The sequence below is a fragment of the Lepidothrix coronata genome, unplaced genomic scaffold (genome assembly GCF_001604755.1).
Source record: "Lepidothrix coronata isolate B3197 unplaced genomic scaffold, Lepidothrix_coronata-1.0 Scaffold1, whole genome shotgun sequence".
Taxonomy (NCBI): Eukaryota; Metazoa; Chordata; class Aves; order Passeriformes; family Pipridae; genus Lepidothrix; species Lepidothrix coronata.
Genome location: NW_016690181.1, coordinates 10,125,496 through 10,141,534, shown reverse-complemented (window position 1 = coordinate 10,141,534; position 16,039 = coordinate 10,125,496). Strand labels below are relative to the sequence as shown.

Below are 16,039 nucleotides of genomic sequence, written 5' to 3'. Positions count from 1 at the left end.
CCTGATCCAGGAGCTGTTTGCAGGTGCATTACCTGCAGGGTGAGTCCTCTGCATCACAAAAAACTCGTCATGCCATTGGCTTCTGGGGTGGTGATCACTGTTGGGTGCCAGAGGCCAAATCCACACCTACAGCTCACTCTATCAAAGGGACACTGCCCCAGCTAATATCACTTGCCAGAGGACTTCCTCGTTCAGTACTCTTTTGGGCTATGTAATTAATTCTAGTTTAAATGACCTTAAGTGTGAGACCTTCCAACCCAGTGTGATCTTCTCCGTTATTTATTCCATTTGGTGCAATCCACCCAACTTTGGTGTTGAAATTAAACTGGTTGAATTCACTTTTCATTCCTTCTTTTTGCTTTGTTCTCCAGGCGCTTGCTTGGTGTTTGTGTTTCAAATGTGTTTTAAATTAATTAAAAAAAATCCCTGTTTTTAATGTTTAAAAGGAAACCACCTCTGTTTCAATGTTCTTGGGTTAGGTTTTTGTAAAACCTGTATGTTGAGGGCCTTCTTCCGTGATGAATCCTTTTTCTCTTCAAGAAAGTTGTTCTGTGGCTGATTTGTTACTTGTCACTATGCATATATGAATAATTTTCTTTATTTTTCTTAATGACTTCTCCATGTATCTGGGAAGGAATCTGTGCAAAGATGATGATAGTTGTCTGTTCTGTGTGTGGTGCTGTGATGCTGCTCTTGCTCTGGATTTTCCTTGGGTGGAATTAAAAGAGAAAGATTTATTTTTTTTTTTTTTTTTAAGGTGCCCCATTCCTTGCTGCTTTGTGATTTACAAGGAAGGTCCTCAAAAGAGACTTTGCCAATAAAATTAGTGGGGTTTCAGCCTGCCCTCCTGCCTGCAAGGATTGTCCTCTGAAGCAGGGTGACTTGTGGCTGCAGGAGTGTGTATGGGGTGCAGGTTTGGATTGTGGGGTTAAGTTTGGAGGAAAATTTGGTGCAGTGAAGGGCTGAGGTTCAGGGAAAGCTCTCCTTGTCCTTTGGGATTCTTTTGAAAACCTCTTTGTAAAACTGACTCTTCCTTCTCAAATCACCAGCTCTTCTTCCCCTATGTTGGAGCTAGTGACCCTAATGGGGCTGATTTTTAGCTTCTTGGACATGTCCCTGAGTCAGCAGGAACTGGGGAGGCAGCAGGGGATAGTGACCGTGGCTGCACAGGAGCTCCCCAGGCAGGCAGGGTCCTGCTTGCAAAAAAAAATAGAGTTTAAAATGGGAGAATTCTCATCAACCTGATTAATCATCTATTAACTGAAACCTGTTGGTATTGATTGCAATAATGAGGAATAAAAGTAAATAAACACATCTCTGCTCCCTTCCCTGCAGGTGCCACTTGTCCCTGGGGCAGCAGCTGTCAGCCAGCGAGGGGTCAACTCCTTGTGCGCCCTTGCTGGTCCCTCTGGCATCTCTCCACCCATCCCAGGCCCTTCCCAGTCATACCTTGTCCATGTCAGCCCTGTCCCTTGCTCCCACCCTGCCCCTGGCTGCCATGGCTCCTGTTTGTTTGGGTTTCATGGTGTTCACTGCCCTTAAATACATTTTGCTGGAGCTGCTGTACTTGAACCCTGTCTTGGGTTCAGGTGAGTGAGTCAGTTTTGGCTGGTGGAATTCCCTGGAACGCAACAAGGAAATTTCCTAAAACCCTGGGGAGACGTTCCTACGAAGCGAATGGAAAATTCTGGCAACTGATAGGAGAATTCCTGGAAAGCAAAGGGAAACCATCCTAGAAAGTTAAATATTCTGGAAAACAAATGGCAAATTTTCTGCAAGACAATGTAGGAATTTTCTTGAGAGCAGTAGGGGGAAGTAGGAATTTGTAGAAAGCAGTGGGGGGACTTTCTATAGGGAGGATAGCATAGAGAGACAGGGAGAGAAATTCTAGAAAGCAAGGAGGAAATTTCCTCAAATACCTAGGAAATTCCTGAAAAGTAACTAATATTTCCTAGAGGGTAAATTTCTGAGAAAGTGAAGGAGAAATTGGTGGAAAGCAAAAGGGAAATTCCGGGGAGAGGAAGAATGATATTACTTCAGAAATAATTTCTTGCTTCCCAGGGAGTAAGTCTCATGGGGGAATTTCCTAGGAAAGCACTGGAGATCCTCTAAGCAGAGGGGAAAATCCTGGAAAGCAATGGAGGACTCTAAAGAGCAACAAGGACATTTCCCAGGAAACAAGGAAGAAATAGCCTTCAAAGTGACTGGGAAATTTCATGGGAAACAGTGGGGGTTTTTTTAGGAAGGAAGCTGAAGATTTCCTGGAAAACAAAAGGCAGTGTTCTGGAAAAACATTTAGGAATGCCTTGTAAGCAGCAGGGAGAAGTTCCTGGAAAGAAGAGGAAATTTCCTCAAAAGCAGCACAGTGGGAAAAGAGGCAGCAGCAACTCTGTGTTTCAGCCCCACTGACCCCCACTCTGATCCTTGGGTAATGAACTCGAAAAACATCTCAGGGGATTTGAGTGGTTTTTGCTGCTTCCCGCAGAGCTCCAGGGGGGTCAGGGAAGAGCCGGGAGGGCGGTGGGGCTGCCCCTGACCTGCCTCCTGTCATGGCTATGGATGAGCTGTTTCGCCTCTCCTTCAGTGTCGAGCGTTGCCCTCCGGGCCTTGGCCTTTAATTGCGTTTTATTTCTTGACAGCCTTAGCTGCAGCCGAGGCAGCCCGGGAGAAGAAGGGTTAAAATAACGGAAAATCGCCCGGGGATTCCCAGCCCTGTGCCCAGGCGCGCCCCGGGAAGCCCCGGCGGGAGCGGGTGCGGCTGAGCCCCAGGGCTCTGTTTGCCCCAAGCTCACGTTTTAAGTCCGGTTTATTTATTTTAAATATGATTAGTTTGGGGAGGGGGTTGCGCGGGGCTGCGCAGCAGCATCTCCGGGGGCGGGGCCGGGCTGGAGCATCTCCCGGGCACCCCTGGGAGCGGCGGGACACACACGCGCACACCCCCACATACCCTCTCCTCGGGAGCGGCGGCACTTTCACTTTCGGAAGGGACACGTGATTTCCAGGAAAACGGGAGTAGGCGGATAAAGGACCGGGAGGGAAGCGCCCGCCCCCCGCACCGAGGTCGCCGCCCGTCCCGTCGCAGCAGCTCGGCGGAGCCCGCACTATGGCAGCGCTGGAGAACGAGAGGTAAGCGGCGCCCCAGGACCCCCGGGCCGCCGTCCCCGGGTGGCTCTGATTCCCCCGGTGACGGCCTCCTGCCCGCAGGGAGGCCCAGAGGCTGCGTTTCGTCCCGTGGCTCCTGAACGCCATCAACAGCGGGAACTACCGCGGGCTGCGCTGGCTCGACAGCGAGCGCACCACCTTCCGCGTCCCCTGGAAGCACAACGCCAGGAAGGACATCACCAGCAGCGACCTGGAGGTCTTCAAGGTAGGTGGGATTGAGGTCACCAGCAGGAACCTCACGGTCTTCAAGGTGAGCGGGATGGGGCTGATATGCAGTGCTCTTTCCAGGTCTTCAGGGTGGGAGGGTTGGAGTGACCACGCCGTCAAGGTGGGTGGGATAGGGTGGTGACCAGCAGCGAGTTGATGTCTTCAAGGTGGGTGGGATGTGGGAACTGGGAAGGCAGGGGAAGACCAGTCATCCCTGAAACCTCCATGCTCATGGAGACAGAGGCCCCATGCTCACCTCCTTGCACCCACAGGCCTGGGCAAAGGTGGGTGGGCGGTATGAGGAGTCGTCTGAGGACCCGGTCAAGTGGAAGACCAACTTCCGCTGTGCCCTGAGCACCACCGGCATGTTCAAACGGCTGAAGGACAATTCCAAGTGTGGCGAAGACCCACACATGGTCTTCACCATTAACCAAGGTGAGTCTGCCCCCAGAGGGGGCTATGTTGGGTGGGGTGGGCGATCTCAGGACGCCCCATTCCTGATGATCTCCTTTCAGCCACCCTTCAGCACAGTACGGAGGGAGATTTCAGCAGCCCTGATCCTGCGGTGGACAAGCAGCCAGCACAACGGCAGCTGCAGGTAGCTGGGTGGGCACAGCAGGCTAGTGGGGTCCCCACTGCCACTGCTCAGGCATTGCACCTCTATGGCCTTGGGCTGCTCTCAAGCTGCAGCCCAGCTTCTGGCCAAAATGCAGGTCACGGGGAGGCTGTGAGCTCCTCAACCACAGCAAAAAGATCCCATCCTGCTTCCCTTCACAGGTGGAGCTTCACCCCCAAGACATGGCCCCAGAAATTGCTCTCCCAGGTAAATGTTAGTCCCACAATCATTTTTTTTTTTGAGGGGGCACCCCGCTAGGCTCAGTTGGGGCTCATTTTGCGGTTGTGAAACATCCCACCTGCTGTGCTCCCCCCTAGGCAGCACCGACCCCACACAGCCCATGTCACTGGAGAAGCTGCTGCAGCTGTGTGACATCTCCCCCCGTGATGCTGTCTGCATGACCCCGTCCTGGGTGCCCGCAGGTGAGACCAGCCCTGCTCACAGGATGCAGAGCGGGTGGCTCCATGGGTAGGTGATGCCAGCACCTCCCCATTGGTGATTTCCCTGCAGGGGACACCCTCAACCCGGACATCCTGCTCCAGCCTCCCCAGGACAGCCTGCTCCAGCTTCCTGCCGACCCCAGCCAGAACAACTGCTTCCCTCTCACGCCATTTCAGCAGTGGGTGCCCACAGTGGAGCAGCCCGCTTTGGGCACCTACAGCCCCCTGGACTTCATGCCACCAGAGGAGCTAGGTGGGTGCTGTGGGGCAGGATCCAGCCCTGGGCATGGGAATGCCATAATGGGGTGGGAAGAGGCCAGGGTGCTGCCACTTGCACCCCATGTCAAAGCAACCCCCATCCGGCTGCATCCTGAATCCCCATGCCGATGCTGCTCATGTCCCGCTGCAGGAGCCGTGCCACTGCCATGTCACCTGACAGAGGGCGTGGTCCCCATGCAGTCACCGGGGGAGGCAATGTTTTTGGTCCCCACCGCCAGCCCTGTGCCACAGCCACAGCAGCTGGTGGGTGACACAGGTGAGGGTTATTAATTATTAGTAGTTATAAATTATTATACTTATTAATAGTAAATAATGCCGGGGGGGGTCACTTTGGAGAGGGAGAACATTTCTGTTTGGAGGATGCGGCCACTGATCACTGCCTGGTGCAGATGCCTTCGTCTCTAACCTGGACGTCACCATCTACTACCGGGGAAAGGAGTTCCATCGGGAGATCGTGCAGGGCAGCCACTGCCTGCTGACGTACCAGCCCCTCGGTGGCTCCCCAGCGGTGGCTCAGGGTCCCTGGCACGTGGTGCACTTCCCCAGCCCCGCCAACATGGCCGATAGAAAGCAGTGGCGTATCACCGAGGAGCTGCTGGGCAAGGTGGGGCTGCAGCTGGAGCAACGTGCCTACAAGGTCTTTGCCACCCGCCGGGAGAAGTGCAAGGTATTCTGGGCCCTGTCCCAACAGCTCGAAGGTGTCGAGGACCCCCCATTCAACCTTCTCTGCCGGGATCAGGAAACCCCTATTTTTGACTTCAGTGAGTTTAGCACAGGTGGGTAGGGGTGTCACATTGTTCCCCATGTGTTGTTTCATCTTCATCCTGGTTTTGGGGCTCACGGGAACCAGGGGATGGGGGCTCACGGGAAACAGGATGTTACAAGCATCCAAATCTTCCCAGTCCTTCTGTTCCCCAGGCTCACCCCAAAACTGATCCCTGTCTTCTCTTGCAGAGCTAAGGGACTTCCGCAACGGCCAAAGGCAGCGGTCCCCTGACTTCACCATCTACCTCTGCTTTGGTCAGGCCTTCTCCAAGGCCAAGCCTAAGGAGACCAAGCTCATCCTGGTCAAGGTGAAGGAGCCAACAACCACTGCTGCCCAGGGAAGGGGAGAGACTCATGAGGGCCAGGGGAGCTGGGACTCTGAGTGTCTGAGGAGGGGGACCCTCGAGGTCTGTGGGAGAAGGAGGATCTGGGTGCCTGAGGAGGGACCCTTGGGGACTGGGGCAGATGGGTTTCTGGGTGCTCATGGATGGGGACTCTTACATGATGGACGGGGGATGGAGGTTCCTCAGGTTCTGGGGAGGGCGACCCTCAGGGGCCAGGGGAGGTGAGTGCCTGGGTGCCCAAGGAGGGAGACCCTCTGTGGGCAGTGGAGATGGGGATCTGGGAGCCCTTTGCATTTGAGGCAGATGGATATCTCGATACTCCTTGTGGGGCTGAGAGAGATAGGGGAACTGAGTGACAGGGAAGGGGGACCCTTGGAGACTGGGGGGGCAGGGTGACCAGGGAGGGAACCCTTGTGGACCAGGGGAAACATGGGGCAGCGGTGGACCTGAGTCAGAAGACACTCGGGGTCTGGGTGGGATGCTGTGGAAGGCAGCCCAGGGATGGGAACCTTGGGGTGGGGGAGACAAAGAATGCCCCAGACACCTCCTCCCTCCGCTCCAGGAAGACAGGGCTATGCAGGGTGCTGCAGCCACATCAGGCTGTTGCAGACACATCAGGCAGCTGCCCATAACCCTGACATTTTTCTTCTGCAGTTGGTGCCCAAGTTCTGTGAGTACTGCTATGAGAAGGTGCTGCAGGAGGGAGCCTCATCCCTCGACAGCCACACCATCAGCCTGCAGCTCTCGGACTCCTTCAGTCTCTACGATCTCATTGAGCAGTACACCATGCAGCTGGACTGACCCCCAACCACCACATGGTCCCTGGGACAGGCAGCAGGACCACTGGGCACTGTGCAAACCGGCACCCCCAGCTCAGGGACAGCTTCACTGGCCAATCCCCGAACTCACATGTTTCTTTTCTCCTCGGTCAGCTGCTAACATGTTTTTGTGGGTTGTGATCATTTACAGATTTATTTTCTTAATTTTTCCAAGTTTAAATATATGTACAGAAAAGTAGTTCCCTCTTGCTGGTGTTACCTGGATGTCTGCCCCTACTATAGGTCTGAAACACCTCCTGTACACCCCAAAACCACGGGGGTCTGGCCTTGTCTCAGCAAAGTCCCTGCTGGCAGCAGCGGGCTGATATCAGAGCCTTTGTCAGCACCTTCTTCCTCTAAACTTTTAGTGAGTGAGGTGACTTCCCACACATGAAGGGATGCATTTATCGATTCATTTATTTCCGCGCGTTAAGACTGCAAACATGACTTTGACTTGCAAGCAGAGAATGTTGAGGACAGCTTGGCTTTGGCTAAACAAAAGTAATTCTTCAGCAAGTGCCTCCCCACTGGCTAGAATTATTCCCTGGAGATGTTCTGGAAAAATAAGGCAGTAACTGCAACATGAAGCACTCAGACCTGAGCTCTGAGGCACAGAGGTGGTGCTATCTCAGGGAGGAGTGTGGAAACCAGAGCGCTGCCTGAAGATGGGGTGTCCCCTCCCCAGGCCCCAAGGAACCACACCCCCCTCATTTCAGGAGCGAGGGGAGAGAACCAACCTGGCTATCACCGTTGGTCCCTGGGCAAGGGGAGGTGGCAGTGTCCTTACCTGCCTAGTGACCTGGATGCTGCTGGGCCCAAAGGTGGTGGTCCCATAGCTTGTCACGTAATAGTGAGCAGGAGGTTGTGCTGGGGGCTTCTCCAGCTGACTGGGCACTGTGGGAATAGGACACCCTCAGCACCTCAGCTCCATGAAACCATCAGCCCTCTTTCCCCTGAGAGCTGTTGCAGCACAAACTTGGGACCTTTGGGCTCACCTTTGGGGAGAAGCAGCTCTGTGCCAAAACGGTGTCCACACGTCCCACACGTTTTAACATCTTCCCTTGTCCTGCGGAGGGAAAAGCCACAAAAAGAAGGAGCAGGAGCTGCCTCAGCAGTCCCCATGGAAGATGATGCCAAGACAATGGAAGAGGCTTGCTTTTCCCACCCTGACCTGAGGTCCCACCATTGGACCTGGGATACCTGCTGCCCTCCCGGGGGCCTGAGCACCTTCAGCTCTTCATGAAACGGGACATGTGGGCATGTGTTCAGAGTCAATATTATGTGCCTAAGCCCAGAGTCTCAGCTTCTTCACCCTTCTTTCCATGATCGACTTTCCCACACCAGTAAGTGCTAACAACATGTGGGGCATGAGCTGCTGCCGTCAGGAAGAGGGCAAAGTAGTGCCCGTCAAGTTTCACGACTAATTTCATGTGGCCTCTAGCAGCTGACCAGCCCCACCAGCATTGCAGTAGCGGTCACCCAGGTCCTGCCCTTGGCTTGGAGTGGCACAGCGTGTACGTACATGGCACTTGTGCCATCCATGTCTGGCCAGATGAACTCCGCGGGACAGCCCACTGTTCGGCAGGGAGTCTTCACACACATGTGCAGCCCTGGCCACTCCTCAGCAAGCTTCTGGATGATGAGCACAACTGCCACAAGGAAGTCCCAGGCAAACTGAAAACCTTCCAGGCAAAAGGACAATGTCTCACTTGCTTACAGTCCCCAACCCCAGGAGATGCTGTGGTGATGCACCCATCGCTTCCAGCCCGCCACACCACAGCCAGAACAGTTGGACCAGCTCCATATCCCAAATTAACCAAGACCCATAGCCTTCATACAATAGCCTTCTAACGATATGTTAGAAGAGTTCCCCTACTCGGATGGCCCTTTTGCTTGTCACTTGAAGACTCAGCCTGAGACTGTACTCTGCTGGGGCCTTTATGGGGAAGGATAACACATTTGCTCCATGAGAAGACTGAAAACTTGACTTTCCACTTCCATGTGATACTTCAGAGGAGTCCTGAACAGAATTGGATGGAGAAAGGGGAAATTTTTAACTGAACTGCTGGTGGGCCCTGGCCGGACTAGGACATGTGGCAGAGGCTTCTTGGGACACTGGCCAGAGGGCTGGAGGTGGCAGAGGGGGAGCTAAGGAGAAACATAAGGTTGGGAGTCATGAAATATGAATCAGGAATCTTACCTGTCCTTCCTGCTGGCTTTCTGCACCGGAGCTCCAGGTAGCTGTAGGCCCTCTGGTTATTCTCTTTGATCAGCAGAGGTTTGCCATTGCATACAAGCAGGCAGGTCACCTTGGCCACCCAGTGTGTGGAGTAGAAGGAGCAAGCTTTCACCAGGAACCTGTGAGGAAATTCCCCATGGCTTTCACCAGCCTCCTCCTAGCTTATCCGTTGCACCAGGAGAAAGCATGGCACCAGGTGAACTTGAAAATATGAACCCAATTTCAGTAAAAACAGAGGCAGACACCAAATGAAGACCCTCCCCTACCAAAAGCTCAAGCAGCAGTAGCAGCTTCTTAAGCCAAGAGATGATTCCAGAGTTGGCCATCTGCCCTGGTTTTGTCTGGGATGAAGTTAATTTTCTTTCTAGTAGCTGGTGCAGTGCTGTCCTTTGGATTTAGGATGAGAATGATGGGGGTAACACACCAATGCTTTAGTTGCTGCTGAGCAGGGCTTACAGCAAGTCAAGGACTTTCCAGGTTCTCATGCGGCCCTGCCAGAAAGGAGGCTGGGGGTGCACAAGAAGCTGGGAGGGGACACAGCCAGGACAGCTGACTCCAAATGTCCAAAGGGATATCCCATACCATATGGCATCATGCTCATATAAACGTGGGGGAAAACTGGCTGGGAAACCATTGCTTGGAATAGGCTGGGCATTGTTTGGTTGGTGCTGAGCAATTGTTTTTCTTTTGCATCCCTTGTTCTTCTTGGGTTTTACTTCTCTGTTTTTTGGTTTCCTTTTAATTACAATATTATTATAGTTATTACTGTTACTATTATAATTTTTTTTCAACTATTAAACTGTCTTTATCTCAACCCATGAGTTTTCTCATGTTTACTCTTTCGATTCTCTCCCCCATCCCACCAGGGGGAAGTGAACGAGTTGCTCTGTGGTGCTTGGTTTCCAGTTGGGGTTAAACCACACCACCATCAGGTAAAACTCTGGAAACAAGTCCACAAGGCCAGGAGATGTTCCCAAAATTGGTACAGTCCCATGACATGTAGAAACTGGAACATCCTTAGGTGGGACTGGGAGACCTCTGAATACCTGGACAGGCACAGACTAGCCAAACACCACTCCAGATGAAGGGTGAACCAGGAACGTGGCCCTTGCTCACATCCAGACAGTGAACATTGCAATGGCTCATCCAGGACTCCACATGTGCGTGGCAGAGCTGAGAAGCCACCCTGATATCTTGACTCCCAGCCTCATGGCTCAGCAGATATAAGTCTCAACAGCCAAGGGCTTGCTGACAGTCATACTGGCACTGCACCGAGCAAACCCCGAATCACACAACCTCATCAAGGGCTGGAAACCGCTGCTTACCTCTGGAAGAAGCTCTCAGGTATTTCAGGTGAGAAGTAGGCACGGATGTGGAGGTCCTCGGGGTGATCTCCTCCCCACACCTCAGAGACTTCTTCTGTTTGGTTCAGATAGGTTGGGAACAAGTACCAGGACTCGCCTTGGCTCCGTGTTGTCTCCCATGGCTTCCCAGGCACAAACTCACTGGCCTGTGGGTTGAGTGCTTCCATATGCCTCACCTCCAGGCAGAGCTCAAAGTGCTCCAGAAGGCTGAAGAGCTTCCCTCTCCCTGTCTGAGGCCCGTTTCCCATGATTTCCTCAAAGACATCCCACATCCCTTCCGAACAGAGCTGGTGCTTCACCAAAGCACGCACAGCCTGGTGGCACAGCATTGCCTTTGACTTGAAGGTCCACACCCAGTTGGCCCTGTCTCTGATGGTGGCGTGTTCCCCAATCAGTGTCTCCACAGAGATGCTCTCGAGCTGCTGGACTAGGCGATACCTCACAAGGAGCTGGATGGGAAGAGAAGAAGTGACGAGGTGGCAATGAGAGCAGCCCAGCAAAGCTGCAGAGCTTGAGCCCTGCAGAGTAGATGGTCCTGATGCCCATGCTCACCTTGAACATAGTTATTAGGAAGGTAGGCTGGAGAAAAACAGTGCTTTCCAGTTGCTTGATTTCCTCGTACCACACGACAAGCCCGATGCGGTGGAGGTACCGCAGTATGTCCTGGAGAAGCTCTCTGCCCAGGTTGGCCAGGTGCTTGTGCTGGGAGAGTTTGCTGAGCAGGTACTGGAGGTCCATCATGCCTAAAGAGAGATGCAGGAGTTCAGCATGCATCTATCAGACACAGCATTCCAAGGCAGATGCTTTAGAGAGCCAACAAGCGCCAGCAGCACCCCATATCACCCATGCCATTCCTGAGGAAGCAGCTGGGATTGGAGCAACACTCAGTGGCTGTGGCCCAAAATGCTTTGCCTATCCTCAGCTGTCCCACTGCCACCCTGCAGCTACCATGGTCTTGCCTTGACTCAGCGGTGGCAACAGCCAGGATTTACTGGCACATCTGAAAAATGAGGCTAATACTGATTTCTGTCATTGTTTGAGAAAGCAGGTTTGTTTCCAGCCAGAAAACCTCAGATTGCCAGTTAAACCTCAGATTGTCATCCAGTCATGCAGAGACAGGCAACAAAACCTGGCTTATCTCCACAAAAGAAAAGCATTTGCTCCTCATTCTCTAATCCTACAGTGGCCAGGGGAGCCAGAGATGACACAGGGTGCTGGTGCTGTTTATACCTGCTTTAGGTACATAAGCAAGGAGCTGGGACTGCCTGCTAGTCCTGCTAAGTGACAAGAGACATAGAGAAGCGTCTAGGGAGGGGCAGGGGCCATTAAATAAAGTTAGCAGGATGTAGATTTGGAAACTACATAGAAACATTAAAGCTATGGAGTTCCCGCAAGATTTTTTAATTGCTTATACAGTGAAAAGGGGAGAAAGAACAATGTTACTGGAAAGAAACAAACTGGACAACACGGCCAGCTAGCAGAGCCTCCTGGTGAAGACACAACTGGCTTTCTCCTATGCTTTTCCCTAGGCACCTGCCTGGGGTGAGGGGGGTGGGGCAGATGCTTGTAGTGACAGAGCTGGGCAGCAGCAACTAATGCTCAGCAATAACGCTGCAAGGTCTTCTGCAGCGGTCCCACTGCCACACAAGCAGGGCCAGAAGGTGCAGCAAGCACCGGAGACCCCATTCCAGATTCAGGAAAGCTCTGGAGAGAGCCTGTCCCAGGCACAGGACAGCAGGTCCTCCCAGGAAGACGTGGCACTCACCATGATCTGCCATCTCCTCGCTCTGTGCGATATCCACAATGGCAGCTTCCACCTGCCTGTAAACAGGTGGCAGCACTCGGACCACCTCGGGGAAGAGCTCCTCGTTCTTCACGTGCTCCAAAATAGTGGCCTCGAGCTTTTTGATATCACAGTGATCCGTGCAGTTGACAGCAACTAAGCTTAAGATCTGGAAAAGAGAAAGCACATACCTGCCAAAAGCACATCCAGAGGAGTCTTTTAGCTTGTGAGGTAAAGGAGGGACCAAATGCCAAGGAGGTCACACCTTTGTTCTGCAGCAGTTCCTGGAAAATCACCTGGTGATGGTAAATGACCCCTCACACTCCTCCTCAGGCATTTGCTACAAGCCACAGGAGGAGATGCCCATCACCTAGCAGGGACAAGGACCCAGCAGGTCACAGCCAGGGGTTACCACATCCACCCCAGCCCGGGGAGCAGCTGCAGTAGGGGCTTGATGCATTAGCACCAGGTCACTATTGCCAGTAGCACACTGGGCTGCCAGAGACAATAGGTGACCACAGACAGCCAGAAACCAGGATAATCTCAGCCCTACGGTTAATGTGCAGCTCTCCATCTCTTTCAGCCTCTCCCACTGGTCTACGTAAAGCTTGGGTTCCTCGCTGCCCTCCAGGTTGTTGATGCAGTGAGTGAGGTTGCTTTTTCTCTCTGCCAGCATGGCTGTGATCTTGGCCATGATGTCCTGCCTCTTCTCCTCAATCTCCTCCTCCTGGCAGCAGTCCACATGGGTTCCCACAGGAAGCACCACTGAGTTTGGGACTCGCATGGACAGGTTGTTGATCCAGAAACCAACGAGCTCCTTGAAAGTGTTGTCATTAGTTTGGTACCTGGGGAGGGAGAGAAAGAAAATCACAAATTCACGTCTCACTCTCTGGATCTCCAGACAACTTCACCAGTGCAGGTCTGACCATGCACCCTGTGCTGTCCCAGGAGTTCACCAGAGAAGAGATCAGACTTCAGAAGCTGACATGGGCTGTATCCAAGCTCATCCTTCAGTTTTCCATCCTTAAGCTAAGCCAGTTAAAGCTATGGGGTGTAGAGTCCACCCCTGCTGTGGATGGGAAATTTTTGTGCTATACAGGGACAAAACCCAAGCGGTGATGCTTCCTTCACATTCAGGGAACACTGCAGGATATAGAGGCATTGTAAAGGTATTTCCAAGGCAGAGAGCAAATTCATATAGACAGGATTCAATTGTCACAGATGAAATTAGTGCTTATTCAATCCCTCTAAACAGAGGCTTTTGGCAAGGCGATGACAGACCTAGTGGCTTAATTAAAAGACTGATCTGCAAAAAGGGGGAGGGAGGAGAACTAGCTACTCCAATGGTGAGAAGACCAGGCCTCAAGGTCCAATGGAAATGGTGTGAATTTGTGCAGGAGAAAGTTTCCCTAGTTCCTTTTTTTCTCCCCTGCCTCACCTGGAATCCAAACCAGTTGAGCACTTACATGTGAAGATTAATGACGAGGATGACAAGCGCCTGTGGGGTGATGAACACGTGGTGAGTCATGTAGTACTCCAGCTGGCCAGCAAAGTCCCAGAAGAGAAATGTGAAGTCCTCGATCTGGAACTCACTGATCTCTATCCCAACTGTTCGCTCTTCCTTGGGCACCAGTTTGGATTGCCCTTGCTTCAGGCTTTTGCAGATGGTGGACTTCCCCGCCAGTGAAGCCCCCAGGAACATGGTCTTGACCCTTTTGTCCTCCTGCCCCAAACCGTGTTGAAGCTGGATGAAGTAATTCCGTATCTGCTGAATGCCACCAGCGCACACTTCACTGGGTGGCTCCCGGAGGGGGTTCCCATTGGCCTTAAACATTTTCAGGGATTGCCTCTGAAAGAGCTCCTTGGGGAGCTGGCGAAGGGCATTATTCTGCACATGGAGCTCCTGTAAATGTGCCAACTGCAGGACAGGCAGTGGGAAAGTCCGGAAATGGTTGTTGGAGATGTTGAGGTATTGGAGGCTGCCTTGACAAGCTGCCAGGTCCCTGGGGAGGGCACAGAGACGGTTGTTGTTCAGCCGCAAGTGTTTAAGCCTGGGGAGATGGGAGAAAATCCCCTCTGGGATGACCCTGATTTGGTTCTGATTCAGCTCAAGCCTCTCTAAACAGACGAGGCTCTGGATTTCATTGGGAAAGTCCACAATCTCATTTTTGGACAGTATCAGCTTCTTCAGATTGCAAAGCTTAGAAATGCCGGTGACTGTCCTGAGCTTGTTCCTGTCGACGTCAAGGCTCTCCAGCATGGGGTTGCTCAGGACTGCTGAAGGCAGCACACGCAGCCTCTGGGTGGAGAGAGACACTTCACGCAATCCATCCTCCTGCTCCTGACCTGGACACAGGGGACAGGGAAGGTGGTTAAGAGACACTTTGACCCTTTGGATTGCAGACCACTTTTTCCCTTGAGCTCTGCACAACTTTGGGATCATTTTAGCCAGCAAGGAAAAGCAGCGGAGCTGGTTTAACAGTGCAACCACAGTTGCTGCATGAACAGCTCCTGAAGAGAGGAACTGCAGCCGAGGTACAAGGATCTTGGTTGGGGCTAAGACACAACAAGAAAGTTCCCATCAGATGTTGACCTGTACACCAAGCATCACCTTAACAGATCTGCTCTCATGCTTTGAGCACTGGAAGAGCTCCAGCCACAGATGCATCTACCCCAAAACTGGCAGTTTGCTTATCCCAGTAGCAGGTTGGCAGGGCAGAGCTGACGTCAGGAGGACAGCTGCTCTCCAAGTAACTCACCCAGCCTACCCTCAGCTCTTGACCACAGCTAGGGAGAAGTGCTGAAGCCAGGGCTAGTGAGTTCAGGCACTTCCTCTATCTCATCCTCTCCCCTTGCCCCACTCCAGATGCAGATGATGCTGTGATTCCCTGCAGAGGTGCTTCCAGCCCCGGGAGACTGGGGGAATAATGCAGGTGACAATAGGATTCCCCAAAGGACAAGGCACACAGGCAGGGACTCAGTGATGGCTGAGAACATCCCCAAACAGAGCATGTTTAGAGCGGAGAGATTTGCAGGCAAGGAGAACGCCAGCAGGATGCAGGATGGGGATCACGCGATACCAGAACAAAGCATGGCTATATTTGCTTTCCTCTCCCTTGTTTCACTTCCTCACCACGTGACACCAAACATGGCACCCCCTTGTGCAATGCACCCTGCTCAGGACTGACTCATCGTCATTTCTCAGCATCCACTTGAACACGCAACCTGCTACAAGCCCAGCAAGAAGGCAAGCTTTCACCCTCTCCCAAACACCCGGTCTCTCCACCAGGGACAAGCCAAAGGACTCTCCCCCCACTCTGAACCAGAGCAGTGAAGAGCCGAAGCAGCTACTCACAGGCTCCGGGCTGGGCCATGGCCCGGCAGCAGCACCAGCTGGATCCTCCAGGGCGTTCCCCCTTTCGTTTCCTCCCCTTGTTTCACTCCCTTTGTTTCACTCCCCGCCTCCTCAGGCTCCGTCTGGGAACCCCACCCTCCCTTTCTCCATCTAACCTCAGAGCAGCTCTCAACAACCTGAACACTCTGGCCAGATGGCAGGGCCAGGGCTGTGTCCCAAAAGCAGTTCTGGAGGCCTCCTGTAAGACAAACACAGTGGCAGAGCAGCTCCCGAGTCAAATTCCTAGTGCAGCATCCCTCCCTGCCTTTGCTTAAGGAACTTTTGGCATTACCCCTGTTGCAGAGGAGCGAAGGGACACTAAACAAGAAGTTATCCTGTTACCAAATTACTGCATGTGTTCAGTAAGATTTCTTCCCTTAAACAGGTGGCAGCATCTGATCCAAGAGGGCCAGGAAGTAGCATACGCATTATACTAGAAAAACTGTTCTCTAGAACATGTCAGAAAAGGCATTTTTAGGTATATTTCTCATTGCCTGTCCCATGGGGCAGCTTACAATTTGATGGATTTATTTTTAATGGCAGACAGAAAGAACCAGTATTCTTGTGGATATAACTTCAGTGGAAAGCACATGCAGAAGGTATAGTTTTCAGCTTCAGTGCTCCTCCA

At 52.6% G+C, this 16,039-nt stretch overlaps 2 protein-coding genes across 5 annotated transcripts; one reads left to right on the top strand and one right to left on the bottom strand.

Moving 5' to 3' along the window:
- Positions 1-2,959: 2,959 nt before the first annotated feature.
- Positions 2,960-6,827, top strand: IRF7 (interferon regulatory factor 7). Of its 3 annotated transcripts, none has more exons than XM_017813348.1 (11): positions 2,960-3,126; positions 3,205-3,367; positions 3,642-3,804; positions 3,885-3,967; positions 4,147-4,192; positions 4,303-4,407; positions 4,496-4,678; positions 4,835-4,960; positions 5,094-5,480; positions 5,659-5,777; positions 6,468-6,827. In XM_017813348.1, exons 1-11 carry the CDS (start codon positions 3,104-3,106, stop codon positions 6,612-6,614), a joined length of 1,545 nt encoding a protein of 514 aa, XP_017668837.1. In that variant the 5' UTR covers positions 2,960-3,103; the 3' UTR covers positions 6,615-6,827. The 3 variants fall into 3 exon arrangements, with proteins under 3 accessions (XP_017668837.1, XP_017668827.1, XP_017668846.1); XM_017813338.1 differs by having other exon boundaries at positions 5,659-5,876; XM_017813357.1 differs by lacking the exon at positions 4,835-4,960 and having other exon boundaries at positions 5,659-5,876.
- Positions 6,828-7,075: 248 nt separating this feature from the next.
- LOC108496532 (malignant fibrous histiocytoma-amplified sequence 1 homolog) lies at positions 7,076-14,587 on the bottom strand. 2 transcript variants are annotated; one of them, XM_017813327.1, is made up of 10 exons: positions 13,484-14,587; positions 12,571-12,862; positions 12,000-12,186; positions 10,787-10,977; positions 10,196-10,683; positions 8,832-8,989; positions 8,154-8,313; positions 7,627-7,697; positions 7,419-7,525; positions 7,076-7,186 (listed from the first exon to the last, which is right to left on the bottom strand). In XM_017813327.1, the coding sequence occupies exons 1-10, from the start codon at positions 14,458-14,460 to the stop codon at positions 7,169-7,171; spliced, it is 2,649 nt and encodes an 882-aa protein (XP_017668816.1). In that variant the 5' UTR covers positions 14,461-14,587; the 3' UTR covers positions 7,076-7,168. The 2 variants fall into 2 exon arrangements, with proteins under 2 accessions (XP_017668816.1, XP_017668809.1); XM_017813320.1 differs by lacking the exon at positions 7,076-7,186 and having other exon boundaries at positions 7,302-7,525.
- Positions 14,588-16,039: the final 1,452 nt, after the last annotated feature.

Bases quoted from the DNA above. Each gene is read 5' to 3' on its own strand.
- IRF7 (XM_017813338.1), top strand. From the start codon at position 3,104: ATGGCAGCGCTGGAGAACGAGAG. The intron at 4,193-4,302 runs GTAAATGTTAGT...GCTCCCCCCTAG, and splicing joins CCCAGAAATTGCTCTCCCAG to GCAGCACCGACCCCACACAG. The intron at 4,961-5,093 runs GTGAGGGTTATT...TGCCTGGTGCAG, and splicing joins GCAGCTGGTGGGTGACACAG to ATGCCTTCGTCTCTAACCTG.
- LOC108496532 (XM_017813320.1), bottom strand. From the start codon at position 14,460: ATGATCCCAAAGTTGTGCAGAGCTCAAGGGAAAAAGTGGTCTGCAATC. The intron at 10,978-11,999 runs GTGAGTGCCACG...ATCTCTCTTTAG, and splicing joins CGAGGAGATGGCAGATCATG to GCATGATGGACCTCCAGTAC. The intron at 7,526-7,626 runs GTGAGCCCAAAG...CTATTCCCACAG, and splicing joins AGAGCTGCTTCTCCCCAAAG to TGCCCAGTCAGCTGGAGAAG.